The 16,815-nt window shown below is 38.4% G+C and overlaps 1 protein-coding gene across 3 annotated transcripts in view; it reads right to left on the bottom strand.

The window, feature by feature from the left end:
- Nucleotides 1-16,815, bottom strand: part of Arid4b (AT-rich interaction domain 4B) — a 126,082-nt gene that overhangs the window by 1,852 nt on the left and 107,415 nt on the right. For all 3 annotated transcript variants that reach the window (XM_021215185.1, XM_021215184.1, XM_029547311.1), the window contains 6 exons: nucleotides 15,997-16,081; nucleotides 13,479-13,671; nucleotides 10,120-11,334; nucleotides 8,125-8,238; nucleotides 5,804-6,019; nucleotides 4,172-4,318 (listed from right to left, as the gene is read on the bottom strand). In XM_021215185.1, coding sequence (XP_021070844.1) covers nucleotides 4,172-4,318; nucleotides 5,804-6,019; nucleotides 8,125-8,238; nucleotides 10,120-11,334; nucleotides 13,479-13,671; nucleotides 15,997-16,081 — 1,970 coding nt within the window. The remainder of the gene's footprint in view (nucleotides 1-4,171; nucleotides 4,319-5,803; nucleotides 6,020-8,124; nucleotides 8,239-10,119; nucleotides 11,335-13,478; nucleotides 13,672-15,996; nucleotides 16,082-16,815) is intronic.

Here is a 16,815-nt window from a genome sequence, read left to right as displayed (position 1 = left end):
GTCAGCTTATAGGAGCCATCCCTGCTCAAAGTACCACAGTATAAAGAAAGGGAAAGGTGGCAGCAGACTGTACAGAGCTCAGCGGCAATGTAATTGACTGGATTACGAGGCCATTGGTTCTATTCCTAACCCTGTCAAAGGAAAAATAAAGCAAGGTGGAGAGGGAAGAGGGAGAAGAGGAAAGGGTTTGTGCATCCATACTGCAGAGCACATAATTAAAGAGTAACTTTGTTCACTAAATACCCACACAGTTTTGAATGAAAACAGGAAAATTGTCTGTCATTTCTGCTACTTTTCTAATACCACATTCTGTACCACCTTTCCACTAAACTCTGAGACCACAGAGGTAGCTTGGCAGGTATAGCCTAACAACCCGAGCTGAACGCCCAGACGCTACTAGGTAAAAGGGAAAACATGACTCCATGATGTTTCTTCTTGTGCACATTGCACTCAGACAATAAATGATTTTGTTTCCAAGTGTAAAAAGAACGGGTGGCTGAGGTGAAAAGCTTACTACCTGCACTACCTCCCCCAGTTTATATTACAGTTTTCTTCAAGGGAAGTCTTTCATTATTATCAATACATGAAATGGAATGTTTTAAAAGATTATCTATATACACAAATAAGAAGGAAATAAACATCCAGTAAGGCAACTCTATGGATAAAGGCACCTGCCACCAAGACTGGCCAATCTGAATTTATCTCTGGGACCCACAAGGTGGAAGGAATGAACTGACTTCTAAAAGTTGTCCTCTGACCTCTTTATGGTACACTTGCACATATATATGTGTGCATGTACACACACACACCCACACACACACAATGTAAAGCAAGTTTGTTCCATACATGGGAGTAAGTTGGAGAAGCAAATTTGTTACTTAGAACTCTATTTGCTCAAATGCTCCCTCTATTGTCCCTAGTTGTCCATATTGTTTTAAAACTTTAGATGAAAGCATTCCTGCAAGACCTAATCTTTTATAAAGACAATTGCAATGGAACATGACTATACACATTTTTGCATTGCCGAGTCTCTGAATCACCAGAGTCAAACAGTTTCTACAGAGACTACAGTGGTCCTCAAACAGCCACTATCTCTGTAGAGACAACATCTGCAACTCATATTCTAAAGGAATTTCATCTCTAGAATCTCAAAGTGGGGATCTATATTCCCTAGATTTAACAGCACTTATTAAAACATAGGTAGGAGCTGGGGAGGTAGCCTAGTCACTGAAATGACTACAGAGACCAGTTCCATCTCTAGAACCTATGTAAAAAAGCAGGGCCTGGTGGCCAGGCAGCATAGCCTATGAGCAAGGATCAAGCAAATGAAAGATACTGTCTTAAAAATAAGGTATCTTGCCAGTGCCTGGCAAATACAAAAGTGGAAGCTCACAGTTATCTATTGGATGGAACACAGGGCCACAATGGAGAAGCTAGAGAAAGTACCCAAGGAGCTGAAGGGGTCTGCAATCCTATAGGTGGAACAACAATATGAACTAACCAGCACCCCCAGAGCTCATGTCTCTAGCTGCATATGTTGGCCATCATTGGGAAGAGAAGCCCCTTGGTATTGCAAACTTTATATGCCCCATACAGGGGAACGCCAGGGCCAAGAAGTGGGAGTGGGTGGGTAGGGTAGCAGGGTGGGGGGAGGGTATAGGGAACTTTCGGGATAGCATTTGAAATGTAAATAAAGAAAATATCTTAAAAAAAAAAAAAAAAAGGTATCTGAGGTCGTCCTGTGGCCTCCACACACATGAAAACACATAAACACAGGTGGAAGGAAAGAGTAAATATAGTACAGTGTCATGGAGTGTACACTCTCTTGCTTTTACTTTTAGACTATGAGTCAGGGTCCCACTATATAGTCCTGACTAACCTGAACTTTACTAAGTACAGCAATCTGACCTTGAATTTGTGCAAACACTGTCCTGCCCCTGCTTCTCATGTGCAAGGGCTGCAGTATGTGCCAACAACATCATGTTGGATCAGGTTCCATTCATATCAGCTCTATTAACTTTTCTTTTCAAAGTTAAATAGTATTATACTATACTTATAAATGAGAACTTTAATTTTTAAGCTTTTGTTGTTACCAACAATGTAATACTTTGTACATTAGCAATACAATTTTATTTAAGACAGGGTCTTAAGCAACACAGGCTGGTCCCAAACCCATCCTTTAGCCAAAGATGGCATTTCTCCTGCTTTTATTTTACCTTCCAAGTGCTGGAATAACAAGTGTGTCCACATCTTGCTTCAAATTAAAAAAAAAAAAAAAAAAAAAAAAAAGGTCTGCTTTATTTTCATTGGCTTAAAAATATAATTTAATATTTTCCATCAGCAATGTTGCTAATTCAACATTAATTGATTTGCATCTTGATTGCAAACAGCTTCAAGTCACTCTAAGCTACTATCTGACCTGATGGAGTAGGCTTCACTTACTCCCTGCTTCCATTGCTGCTCCTAGATTCTACTTTCCACCCAACATGTCACTTCCCTGTCCAAACGTTTCTGACAGCTCTATAGTCTCCTCAGATTAAAACTGCAACCCCTCACTCTATCCTACATAGCCCCACATCTTGCCCTCTGCTTATCTGACTCAAATCTCTACTACTTTTACACCACAATGGTTTTCATTCTGGTGTGGAAAGGAACCGAATACACCCTCACCTCCGAGCAGTGGTCCCTAATCTGGGGTCATTCTACCACTCCTTCATCCTATGCATATCTGACAGTGTCTAGAAGCATTAACATCCTGTGCCACTGGCATGTGGGATGGCAGCTAAAGATGCTGCTAGAGAGGACTATAGGAAAAAATGATCAAGTTCAAAATGTCAAGTGTCACATTTAAGCATCCTGCCAAGGACTTCTGGTGTGAACTGAGTCATGCACCACCCAAACTCCATGCTGTAGCCAAAAATGCCAATCATAAATAATTAAAAATCCTAACTATATGGCACTAATACAACCCAATGGATATCCCTACAAAAAGAAGACTCAGAGAGCTCTCTACATCCTCCATGGATGTTTACATGGAGCAAGAAGGTGGCAAGGACAGCCCATATACAAATAAGAAAATAAACAAACAAACAAGGTGTTGACTTTGAACTTTAAACTTCTAGTACTGTGAGAAAATAAGTTTTTATTGTTTAGGTTATCTTCTCTGTCACAGTATTTTGCTATCACAGCCAAACAAGAGTTTGATATCTCACATTATTTCTTTTCATTTAGGTCTCAAAAGAAATGTCCTGGCCATTTGTATTATAAAGCAACCCAAATAGTTGGAGAAAAAAGAGAAAGGTGCACTATTGGAAGGAATGTCAACTATTACCACTATCGAAAACAACATGGAGGATTCTCAAAAGTTATAAGCAAAACTACCATATTATGTATAAAGCAGGACAGTGTTTACAGTGTCTAGGAAAGTCGAGAGAAGCACGGAAATTATAGTTCATGATACAACATCAGGACAGGATGGGAGCAATATCTTTTAGCATGATTGCGGCCAACAATACTGTACTATAATTCAGAATACCTACAAGACAGACTTTGAATGTTGTTATTTTTTATTTTTCTGGTTTTTCCAGACAGGGTTTCTCTGTGTAGCCCTGGCTGTCTTGGAACTCACTCTGTAGATCAGGCTGGCCTTGAACTCAGAAATCCACCTGCCTCTGCCTCCCAAGTGCTGGGATTAAAGGCGTGCAATACCACGCCCAGCTTGAATGTTGAAATACCACATTGTGCCCATAAGATGTGTGACTATCCAAAGAATTTAAAACAAAGTCATTACAATAATACCAGATACAAAGGAAATGCAAAATACAGGATTTGTTGAATGAGTATGCACAAATCAAATCTTATGATCTGTACATTATGCTAAACTTTTTTGACAAACAATTTTACTATGTAGCCCAAGCTGACCTGGAGCCTCCCACTCTTGCTATCCCTGCCTTCTTAATGCTAAGTCCATAGCCATTTGCCACCCAGTGAAGGCCTAACATCCCTATTTTTCGTTATACTGAGGGTATATATACTCTTTGTGAGTAGGCACTGTGATGTCATAACAGATGAAGCTGACAGAGTAAAGAATTTGCCTACAGAAACAACAGACATAGTCCTTCCTCAAAAGCAGTGTAATAAACTGACTTATGTTTAAGGAAAAGGTACTTACTTTCTCTCTCTTTCTTCTTTAAGCGTTTTCGCCTCCTATCAATGGAAGCTACTTCAGATTTTAATGACAGATAATGCTTTCTGATTTCTTGCAATTTTTCTTGAAGAATTGAGATACGTTCAGCACTTGTCATATTTTCCAGGTCCGCTGTCAATTAAAAAACTTCATTAATATGTACTTTGGGAATAAAAGTTAATAACCAGACACAATGAAATGTACAGCACAGGAATTGTTGAATGAACACATATAAACCAAAGACTTTATAATCTATGCATTATGCTAAAACTCTTCTTTTGGGCAAACAGGGTTTTGTTATGCAGCCCAAACTAACCCAGCCTTCCATTCTTGCTGTCTCTGCTTCTGAATGCTAGGATTATAGCCACTATCCCCAGCTCTACTAAGTTTTCTAGTTATACACAATGCTGCCATAGTGTATGAGTTAAAATAGCCAATGGAGCCTGGCTATACCTGGTATAGGCCACGGTGGAATACACCTTTAATCCCAACACTTGGGGGCAAATGAAGGAGCATGTCTAAGAGTTCCAGGTCAGCCTGACCTATACAGTCAGTTCCAGACCAGTCAAGGCTACATAACCAGACTGTGTCTCAAAAACAAAACAAAACAAAATAAAACAACCCACCAACCCAGTTATGATGGCAGGCTTGAGATTCTAGCCCTCAGGTAACTAAGGCAGGGATTGCCTTGAGTTTGAAGGCAACCTTATCTATACAATGAGTACCCAGCCAGAAATATAGCAAGATCTTGTTTCAAAAAGGAAAAGTATTTTTACAAATATGGTGCAAAGACACCAAAAGGTTAAAATTGTATTTTGGAAGAGAAGGGAGATGGGGTCTTATTTTGTAAGCCATGTTAGTCTCAAACTCCTGAGCTCTTAGAGTACAGGTGGGTGGCTCCATACCTAGCTCCCATGTGATGTTTTTCTTTAAAAGACAAAGTTGAGTACACTGTAGCTGTACAGATGGTTGTGAGCCTTCATGTGGTTGTTAGGAATTGAATTTTAGGACCTCTGCTCACTCTGGCCGTCCCCGCTCACTCCAGCCAAAAGATTTATTTATTCTTATACACAAGTACACTGTAGCTGACTTCAGACACACCAGAAGAGGGCGTCAGATCTCATTACAGATAATTGTGAGCCACCATGTGGTTGCTGGGATTTGAACTCAGGACCTTTGGAAGAGCAGTCAGTGTTCTTACCCACTGAGTCATCTCACTAGCTCCTATTTTTTATTATTTTTAATTGGGTATGTGTGGCCTATGTTCCTAAGTTCAGGTGCCCAAAGAGGACCATGGTATCAGAGCCCCAGAGTTTCAGTTGTGAGATGCCTGACATGAGTGCTGGAAATTGGACTGCCCTCCTCTGGAAGAATATAATCTTAACTAGTAAGTCATTCCTCCAGCACCCCTATACGGTCTTCCAAGCAGATTCTCAACCTTATATGTATTCAGTGCTGGCTAGCATCTTTTAGCAATCTGTTCATTCTAATCAGGATCTTAGTAAGGTCTATACTATGCCATGTCTCTCAGGCTCAGTGTAGTTTCTTTTTTCAAGCCCTGGCATCAGGAATAACTAAGACAAAATTCCTACATCCTAAACTATATACGTCACTTACACATCTGAAAACTCCACTTGTAAACCTTGGGAAGCCGGTTACTGGGCTCCTTGAGATCAGGATCTTTATCCCCATTCTTGCCACATTTTCCTGGAGACTGTATCCTTGCAGGAGACTTGCTATTGTGGGTCTTCATTCCAGTGGGGACCGACTTGATTGCCTGAGTCTTAGTCACACTTTCACCAGCTGAAAGTTCTTCACTGTCACTACTATTTGCTGAAAGAGAAAGAAACCATCAATAAACAAAAGTTGGTAAAACTATCATCAACTTAGGAGGATAACTCTAAATATACCACTTGATTTTTCCACTACAGTAAACAATCTACCTAAAAAAACTAGAAAATCAGTGTTGAAGATTTAGCTCAGTTGTGTAATGCTTGCCTAGCAAGCCCAAGTCCCTGGGTTCAGCCCCCAGCACTGGAAAAATAAAACCTAGAAAAAGCACATGCGTATGCAGACATATATCATCCAAGGGAGACAAATGCCAGTCTTCCCACCTATATTGCCAATAGGTATGAACTCGTTGCACTGACCTTCCATTCTGCTAGCTTTACTATGAAACACAGTGAGCCAGTAGCCGATGCACCCACATACCCATACCACAGATACTTCACTCAGTCATGGGCTCTTACCTAGCTAAAGAGCTTTTTACTCTGTTGGAATAAAGGATTCCTTGTAGGAACATCTTCACACAGCAACTCTAGTACAAAGCAACATGTACCGATTCCACTGCCACAGTAGGACATATAACCATCAATGATATAATAGATTCCTTAACCTCTTTACACTCAATAGCTTGTTTCCTAAAAGTCATCACCATCACTAATTAAGCTTCAGTCCTAGAATCTTAGGACTTATCCCTGGCCACATGCCTTGTGACAGGAATAGGGTTTGTTTAGTTGTTCATGTCCTCTTTCTGGATACAAAGTACCATGATAGAGTCTGTTGTAGAGATTACACTAAGAATGGTCAGAGAATAGTCAATGATCTGATTACCAGGATGGAAGCCAGATAATCAAAGTGGGACACTACCATGAACTCCTCTAGACAAACTTATTTATTGACTCTTTGAAGATGAGCCTTTCTGGAAATGATATTAAAATGGTAACAAAGACAAAAGCATTACTGTGTAAGAAAAACATAGTTGAACTATTCTATTATTTATACCAAGTAATCTAGAACCAATTTGGCATACATCGATGAATTATTCTTTAGCAGTGCCCAAGTAGGGGCTCTGAAAGTATCAAAAGTGATCAAAACTGTAAAGGTGCACCTCCTCCCCTGAGAGTAAACAATGTCTGCGTCCTAAACACACATCTTAATGAATTCTTCTCTAGTCCCCACTGCCGCTCTGAAACCATAGCAACTCCTAACTAAGCCACCCAAGGCTTGGCCCCTTTATGTGCTGTGGCCTGCCTCAGCCTGCCTGACACGGCCTTGCTGAGCACAGCCACCCCGGGCCCCGAAGGATGCCATATTCACCGCCTGGAAGTCATATGGGCTCAGCAGAAGCTCGGGGAGCTGACCGCGTAACCCTTTTCTGCACTGCAGTGCAGCCAAGGCCGCTGCTAGCAAAGGTCAGGCAGTGGAGGTGGCAGGAGTCTCGGAAGAGCAGCAGGGGTCAGTGTGGGGCACCTGAAAAAAAATTCTTTACATATTTTCCACTTCTTATTTTGTCTACAAAAAATAAACAAATAAATAAATAATCAAATGCACAGCCCTCAGAAGCAGCAAAGCATTACAGTCTCTGCAGGCCAATGAACAGTCCCTGCCAGTCTTAGATAGGTGATTGCTGTCTAGTATGGTTTGGAGACAGATGTAATTTCACAGACTGGAACTGTGCGTATGACACTATCTTTGTCTGCTGTTCTGAAGAATTATGAAGCAATCCACTTCATTATAACAAAAATACAAACCATACACATAGACACTGTGAACATGAAGGTAACTGGGTCATGGTATCTACATGATCACTCACCAGCAACTACTACCATAGTACCGATTTGCTCAGTCCTAGACTTTACCCATGATCAGAAAACTCCTCTGTAACTTTTGGCTGTTTATTATTTGTGGCAGAGTCAAATATAAACCAGGCTGACTTTGAATTGGCTATGTAGCCCAGAATGGTCGTGAACTCCTGATTCTTCTGACTCTACCTCCCAAACAATGTCATTATAGGTGTGCACCAACTGTCCAGCCTGTGTGACTTTTAAGGTTATGTGGGAAAAAAATGTAGAATTATCCCATAACCAAATAACCTTTGGGGGGAGGACAACTATTATTTTTGGATCTTGAAGCTTCAAAGCCAATGTTATACTTACTGCCTTTTCCCTTCTTTTTGTTGTTCACCACGGTGGCTTTATGGCTTCTCTTCTGCTTTTTTGATGAACTTCCTACTCCCTGAGTATCTTTCACTCTTTTCTGACCTGTACAGGCTGTAATGAGAAACACAAAATACAATCTCCCTTTTATTTTGAGAGGGCTAGAGATTGAGGCTGGGGCTTCACAGATGCTTGGCAAATGCTCTACCACTGAGCCACACATCCAGTCCAGCAACACAAAACACAATCAGACATTTCCTAGTTGACTTAAGTATTTTAGAAAAAAATGTTCTCAAACTATACACTTCTATGATATTTATATAAATTATCACATGAGTTATTTCCCAACTTTTAACTAACTGTCATTAATGACAGCTAACCCTTAAAATTTAAGAGCTCCTTTCGGAAAAACAAAGTACGTTCTTCTTAGGAAAATCATGACTGAAAATGCTGTCAGCATAGCACTTCAGTTAATGGGTCTAGTACCTCAAACATAGGACTGTCCAATAAAACTATTAAGATTCTGTTACAAGTTGAAATGTTAACAAAGTAATGTAATTTTGAATGATACAGTATGGGGGCAAGTAAGACAGGCCTCTAAGCTCTACATAACTGACAACTACCTTCAACTCCTGATTGTTTTTGCACCTCCCCAGTTCTGCAATTACAGGTTAAAAACATGGCGCTTTGCAACATGTTAACTGGATACATTTTTGACAGAAATTCATAATTGTTTTATGTGAATTTACTTTCAGGACACTGGCTAACTAACATGTAAACAACTTACAAACTTAGCAACATGGTCTAAAAAAGACATTTTGGTGTGAAATGACCTGCAAAGGGGTATTATAAACCAACATCATATCATTCTTTCTTAAACTAGCTCATGTTTTTTTCAATGAGAAATTCCCTGATGCTGCAAATTCATCACTATTCTAAACTGTACCACTTCTATATACTATTGAGTTGCCTTTAGCCCTTGTTATGCTTCTGTATCTTGTGAACTACATACAATCTTAGACTACCAAAAATAAGCTTTAAAAAAAATAGACTAAAGAGATATATCTACTTGCTTCCAATTTCTAATACCATAACACATCATATTAAAGTACATCAGGCTTGGCACCAAAAATGTTTCTTCCTGCTCCTGTTATCAATGGTGATATTACCCTACAGTTTACAAAGTATGGCTTTCTTGGTTGAAAAATGTAATATAGGCTGTTCACTATATGAAATCTGTAAATTTTTACTAAATAAATAAATTACCATCAAGTTCCTTCTGTTGTGTATTTTATAAACTAATACTTACCAGAAAAGTGAGCCAAAAGTTAGAATATATTTCTGAAATACATCTTTAAAATAATTAATTAATTAATTTAAATGAGGCCATATGATAGATGTCTAAGAGGCATAAATTTTTAAAAATTGAACAGTTCTTTGATTTGATAAAGGTGAACTGAAGTTCCATACCTTTAAGAGAATATTTATTTTATTTTTAATTATATATGTGGGTATGAGCTTGGGTAGGTGCCCATGAAGGCCACAAGATGGTGTTGAATCCCCTGGAACTGGAGTTACAGAATGTTGCAAACCACTTGATGTGGGTGCTGTGAACTGAAAACTCTGATCCTCTGCAAAAGCGGTATGCACTCTTAATCACTAAGCCATCACTCCAGCCACAGCACTTTACAAAGAAAATTTTATATGTGTATGTGTATGTAAGAGGACAACGTTTGTGATTTGGTTCATTCTTTCAACCAAATGTGTTTTAGGTATCAGGCTTTGTGACAAGTGCTTTTAACCAAGGAACCATCTATTCAGCCCAAATCTCATAGTTTTAATTTAATCAAGATTAATATTCAAAAGAGCAGCACTGACTGAGCCTCAGCAAAAAAGGTATCAAACGCTTTCTGGATAACTTTAATTACAGTGAAACTATCAAGGCCTTGAGAGGGGAAATCCTACAAACAGTCACCATGTTCTTTTCCACCTCACCTTTTTCTGGGTGTTCTGGTTCTGGCTGATTGCTACTGCTGGAGCTCACGCTCGCATCGAAGCCTGCTGGTGAGCTATTCCCCTCAGACTGGAGGTCCTGGAGCTCCCCCACAACACTGTCCACCTCAATTGTGCTGTCAGTTTCACTCTTGATGCTTCGAACCTCTTCCTGGTTTGGAGGCAGGGGCACTGACACTGTGACAGAAGACTGCTGCTGACTAGTTTCTGTTATAGTGACTGAAGAAGGCGACTCTGGTGTGGTAGGTGGGGTATTGAGCACTGAATTACTGCCACTGCTCGGAAATTCTGTTTTTCTGTCACTAACTTCTAGGGGTTTTTCTTCAATGGGCTTATTGTCAACACTGGCAGGTAGTGGCTTTTCTAGCTCCATAATGGGTGAACAACTCTCCTCTTCTGCCACAGTCTGCAGTGACTCCTCTACTGTCCCCTCATCTGGGGCAGGATGGGGTGGAGAAGCTGCAGCCTCAGTGTCCGAGTCAGAGAAAAGCTCCTTTAGCGTTTTCTTAGGCCACTGTCCCTGAATACTTGACCAGACATCTTTTCTATCTTTAGCCCTGTTGTTCTGAAGTCTTTCATCAGAGTTATTTAAAAGCTTTATCCTTTTTTCTGCTACTTCTGAAAATCCTGAATAGAAACTAGTTGTCCGCAGAGATTTTCTCTTTTCTTCTAAGCCATTATATTTCTTGGTTGGTGTCATCTTTGCTTTGGACTTTTCTTCTTCATCTTCATCTGAGGAGCTGTTACTACTGTTTTCTGTGCAGAGCAGCTCTTTACTCTTGGTTCTGTCTTCCTTCTTGCCAGGGGATCCAGTCTGCAAACATTCATCTGTATTGCAATACCGTCTTTTCCCACGTTTTGTTTGTGGTTTTAAAGCCTTATCTGTTGTGTCCTTTTTAACATCCTTTCTCTTTTTTGTGATTTCATCTTCCTCTTCAAAATCAGTATCTTCCGATATTGCTTCCATATCTTTTCTTAATCTTTCTGGAGATTTTGACACTGTTTTGGCTATTACCAAATCTGTATGGACTTTGTTTTCATCTAGCAAAGATGGACTACTCTGCTCCTCTTTTGAAATCAGTTCATTTCTGGTGTGGGCTGAATGTTCCACCTTTGATTCGTCTTTGCCAATGTTATCTATGTCCTGAGTACACCTCTCACCTTCCTGCTCACTCTCTTCAGCCGAACTTTCAGAAGCTAAAAAATAAGAGGGGTGGGGGGCAACATGACTTATCCAGCCAGATAAGCATTCTACAATGCCCCACCTCCCACAAGAAGATATTATTATAATGAGTCTTTCCACCCATCCACCTTCCTACCAGCCACCCAACCACTCACCCACTGATTCTCTATTTTTCCCCAGAAAGGTCACAGTGTACCAAGTGTAGAGAAAAGAGATTAGTAGTGATATTTGCAAAGGAAGTCACACTAAGGGCTATCACTAAACTGCTACTAAACTATCATTAAACTAAATGCACACTCTTTGATGGCCCAGATTAACCTAAAGAAGTCTTCCATACTTTTTATGTCCTGTTTTGACTGTGCAGATGAAACTCCAACTCTCCTTTCCATATTTATGTTGCTGCTTCCTAGATCAACTAGCAATACCCAGCAAAAACATCCTGATCAACTTAAGATAAGCGCTGAGTTAAATGTAGAGTTAAGATGACAGTAGTCTACTACTCCCATGGCATATCTCTCCCTGGTCATCCAGGTGTCTATGGCAGGTGGTCTATTTATGGCAAGCAACAAGGTTTCCAAGAACTCACTTATGACCTCAATCATGGATTACGCTCTCCATGAAGAAGGCTCTGAATTAAGAATGTGACCTACTCAGACAGGTTTCTCTATGTAACCCTGGATAGCTAGACACTCATTATATAGACCAATCTGTCTTTGAACTCTTGAGAAATCTGCCTGCCCTCACCTCCTGAGTACTGGAATTGAAGATGTGCACCACACTTGGCCCAAACGACATTGAAGACAACCTCTACCCATGCTTTCTCACAAACTGAGGCATTAAATGTTTAGCATTATTGTTTAAGCTAAACAATATCTTCCTGTTTAAAAATTGATTGATTTACTATGTATACTGTATTCTGCCTGCATATCAGAAGAGGGTACCAAATCTCATTATAGATGGTTATGAGCCACTAAGTAGCTGCTGGGAATTGAACTCAGGACCTTTGGAAGAGCAGCCAGTGAGCCATCTCTCCAGCCCCAACAGTATCTTCTTTAGGAGTATATCCACAAACAACTAAATCCTACTTTAAAAATAATGATTAATAAAGCTAGGTGAGAACTCCTGAAGAGGCACATCTAGTTATTTTAACTACCACCTTGCTTCTGACTGAAGTGCTCAATTCTTATTCTTTAAACTATTTTTTTCTATATAATATTCTACATATTAGATATACTACAGAATTTTAAAGCAAACTTTAGAATATTCTATAGTAGTAGGCTTAAATTGAATTCATATTCTGAAATAAGGGAAAAATCTAATTTCTATTATAGTCAAATCAAGTTATGAGCAGTTTAAAATATTTTAAGGGAAAGAATTAATTTATTTTGTAGATCAGATCCCTATTACAATGCATTTTCATACCAGATTTAATAATCTCACTACTTTTTAAATATAATTCATTTATTTTTATTTTTCTGTGTGAATGAATTTTTAGCTTAAATGTATGGTATACACCAAATGTGTGCTTGGTGCCCATAGAGTTCAGAAGAAGGAGCCAGATCCCTTCCAATCTGAATTAAAATGCTTATAACCCACCATGTAGGTTTTGGAAATTGAACTCGCGTCCCTGAGAGCAAGTGTTCTTAGCCACAGAACCACCTCTCCAGACCAGTTCTGTGCCTTTCTTATTAACAATAACAGATATTAACTATAACCATAGATCAAAATAAGCAGATGAGTTCTTTACAACTTTCAGAACTGCATTATAATCGTAACATCCAACCTATGCTTTATACCACAACAGGAAGGATGGTGTTTGGCAAGAATGAGAGAAACCCAGCAGTGAGGTGCTAACAAAAAACACAGCAAATTCTGGTAAAACAAAAAATAACCTGATGCCACACAACAACTTTTTATAGTATTTAACTTCAGTGATGATTTTTTTTTTTAGGGGGTGGAAGGAGCAAGAATACATAACGCTGTTTTTCTTCCCCTGAGACAAGACTATTTATTGATATATTGCTCATGCTAGCCTCAAGTCTCAAGCCTCCTGCCTCAGCTTTCAGAGTATTGGAATTGCAGCCATGTATCACTACACAAAAATTCATTTAAAGGTAGAAATTAAAATCAAATACTTGCATGCAACAATTATGTTTACCTTGTAGTCCATTAAGAATGGAAGTAATTTCTATAGATTTAATATGAGCTGTATCAGAGTTTTTGGCATCAGCAAGATCTAGTTTGGAAACCATCTCAGGACTTGACTGAAATGGTGATTTTGACAAGCGTCGAAGTTTACAGTTCTTAGGAGAATATTTTTCATCTCTGTCTTTTTCTTTGTCTAGTTTATTCTAGATTAAAAAATAAAGCATTGGATGTAATCTTATTATAACATATGAAGCATTATACAATTATGTATTATAGTATATAAAATATATAATATATAAAATATAAAATAAGCATAAACTTATTACTAACATTAATCCTATTTTAAAGCAACATCAAAGAATGTTAAATATTTAACAGAGAAAAAATACCATAAAAAAAGAAAAGAACTTCAAAATAACCAGATTTGACTCTTTTTAGATATTCATGAAAACACTATGAGACAGAAAAACTGTTTTGTATTTACCATCTAATAGTAGGTATGAAATCTGACAGTGATTAAGACCAGCAAGTAAGTATTGCTAATAGCTGTTATAAATGATTAAAAATTAAATCACAAACCCAAACTTAGTATTTACAAAGAAAGAAATTCAATTTCAACAATTTTATATGAAAATGAATAGTCTAACTGTAAAATAACAAGCTGAACTGGCCCTGTTCTGTACTTTGAAATGTACAGTAAGAGTTATTCACTTTGACCTGCTGTGAAGTGAGCTCAGAGGCAGCCTTCCTACTTCACTCAAAGGCTTATGTTTCCCCACCAAACTCAATTTACAGATAAGTCAAGGCTAAGGTATTTCCTATCAGCAATTTTTTGTTTCTTTGTTTTGCAATTTAGGTTCTCTAAAGTGTGACTTAGCAACAACAATTCTGAAGTCCTATTAAACAGACTGAAAACTGAGTGATTATTTGTCTCCAAAGGACAGTGTATACTTAATGTCACATAAGATATGCGAGGGGAGAAATACTCCCTTACATGTAACAGTTCACTTCAGATAGTAGCTGTCCTTCAAATGGGGTCCTTGACCCTGAAATTTCTGAGAACTTGCTAGAAAAACAGCCCCCTAGAGGGAAGAATCAAAATGCTGAGGATGGAACCAGAAAGCCTGTTCTAATGTGTTCTCCAAGTGACTCTGGTATATGATTCAATAGCGAGTTCCAGTAAATCTGGCCTAACTTTCAGAATATCATAAGAAGGCTGATGACCAACACAGCCTGCAATGGTTGTTACTCCCATTTAGTTGGGGGGCGGGGGGGCGCACGTTATGACTTGAGCTCAGAAATCACAATCTACCTTGCATATTGAAAGCTGAAACAATTTAAATTTACTTCAGTCCAAGTCAAATACTTTTTAGTGGCAGTCAAAGAAGTCTCTATAACAGCTCTCATGAGAAAACTTAAGAGAGGGAGGAGATATGTGCTATATCAAAAGATAATATATAAGAAACCTTTTAGAATCTGCTAATTTCCAATTCACAGCCTCTTTTCTTATGAGCAAGAATTTTAACATGCTTGAGTTAGTATAAAGAAGTGAACAGAGACATTCAGAGAACATTTCATGTGTATGATTCAAACATTGCTTCTCCTTCTTAGAAATGCTAAAGCTTGTTTATACAAAGACATTGGGTTTTTAACAAAGATTTTAACAAATATTCTTCCATTACTAAAAACAATGCTAAATATAGCAGAGTTTACATATTTTCCAATAGGATCAACAGTGAGTATGTAAAGAGTTTAAGAAATCCTGAGATTTAGGTACTGGATTACTATATTAGAAACTTAAAACAGACTCAATACAATAATAAAAGCATTCATCATCTAAGACCACACAGGGGTCCCTAAACAGGACCATAACAGTTCTTCACTGAAATACTGAGACTGAGTTTCAGAATTATTACTAAGCATGTCAGCTAGACACAATTAAAAGCCATTTAAAATATTTTTAAAATTTTCAAAACCATATTAATGATCTGGTTTTTATTCTATCATGCAGAGTGGTACAATTTTGCAAACGAGAGCTCAAATCCTGTATTAGCTATTGAGTGTGTGGTAAGGAGAGTACTGAAAACATTCTAAGGCAGTATCCGGTCATATAGAGATGAAGAGATAAGACTCTCCTTTTTCTTCAGATCATCTCTTCTCCACCTTAAATCTACTTACATCCCCTACCCAAAATGCTTGATGGCTCCTAGTTGGGAACTACAAAAGACAGGAAAACATTTAAATAGATAAATGCAATTTGGTTGTATGGCTTTATACAACGTTGAGACTGAAAAGGCCTTAAAGATTACTTAGCACTTTTCTAAAACCTTTCCATAGGTGACAAAAGTAATTAGAGCAAATCCAATATTTGGTAAAATATTAAAAGTGTTATTTAAAAGAGACGATAATATCAGAATTAGCCCATGCCCACACATGTACTTTAATTGCCTTGGGGTGGGATGGGGGTGGAGGGTAGAAAATGTATTTACTTAACAGCTAATGGTACATAGCAAAAATCAAGACTTTACCTTTATTTTCTTCCGATGTTTTATCTTTGGTACATTTTTATCAGCAGGTCTTACTATTTTATCTGCTTTAATCCATTCATCATATCTAAAATTAAGAGAAATGAGCATAAATATGTAAGCTATAAGCCACTGAAGGAACTATACTATATTCAAATAGAAACTCAAATATTTTACAACTTCAAAGGCTCTTAGAGATCTGATGAGTATGCAATCAAGACATCAAAAAGAGTCAAACTGACTGTCCCATGGTCACTACAGCTACTGACTGAACCAAACCCTCATAAATCCTCTAGGTTCACTACTCCTCCACTCAAACCAATCATGCACAGTGAACATTGAAAAATTATAATCTTTTCTACACATTTGCTTTGCTCTTAAGCAACGGGTAGGAATTTTCCCCTCTAGACCTACCAAGATACCATGTTGTAGTTAAGTAACACTCTGATAGAAAGCTTCCTATTGCTATTTAGAAAATGCAAATAACCTGGGGGGGGGGGTAACAGCAGTGGGGTGCTGCTCATAAAATGCTAGAAAAACATTAATCTGCCCCAAGTTTTCTGTGTCCTAAAAAGCTTCTTACATATATTTACAAACATTAAAGGGTCAACAGAGTTATGATGATATCTCAATTTAATGTTCAAAGTTCAGGATTTTGCAAGGTGCAAAATACTACTGACTACATTAAACTATATATATATTTAAAAAAAAAAAAAAAAAAAGAGTTGCCGGGCATGGTGGTGCATGCCTTTAATCCCAGCACTTGGGAGGCAGAGGCAGGTGAATTGCTGAGTTCGAGGCCAGCCTGGTCTACAGAGTGAG

Source organism: Mus pahari, chromosome 16 (genome assembly GCF_900095145.1).
Source record: "Mus pahari chromosome 16, PAHARI_EIJ_v1.1, whole genome shotgun sequence".
NCBI classification, from domain to species: domain Eukaryota; kingdom Metazoa; phylum Chordata; class Mammalia; order Rodentia; family Muridae; genus Mus; species Mus pahari.
This window is presented reverse-complemented; position numbering and strand designations above follow the sequence as displayed.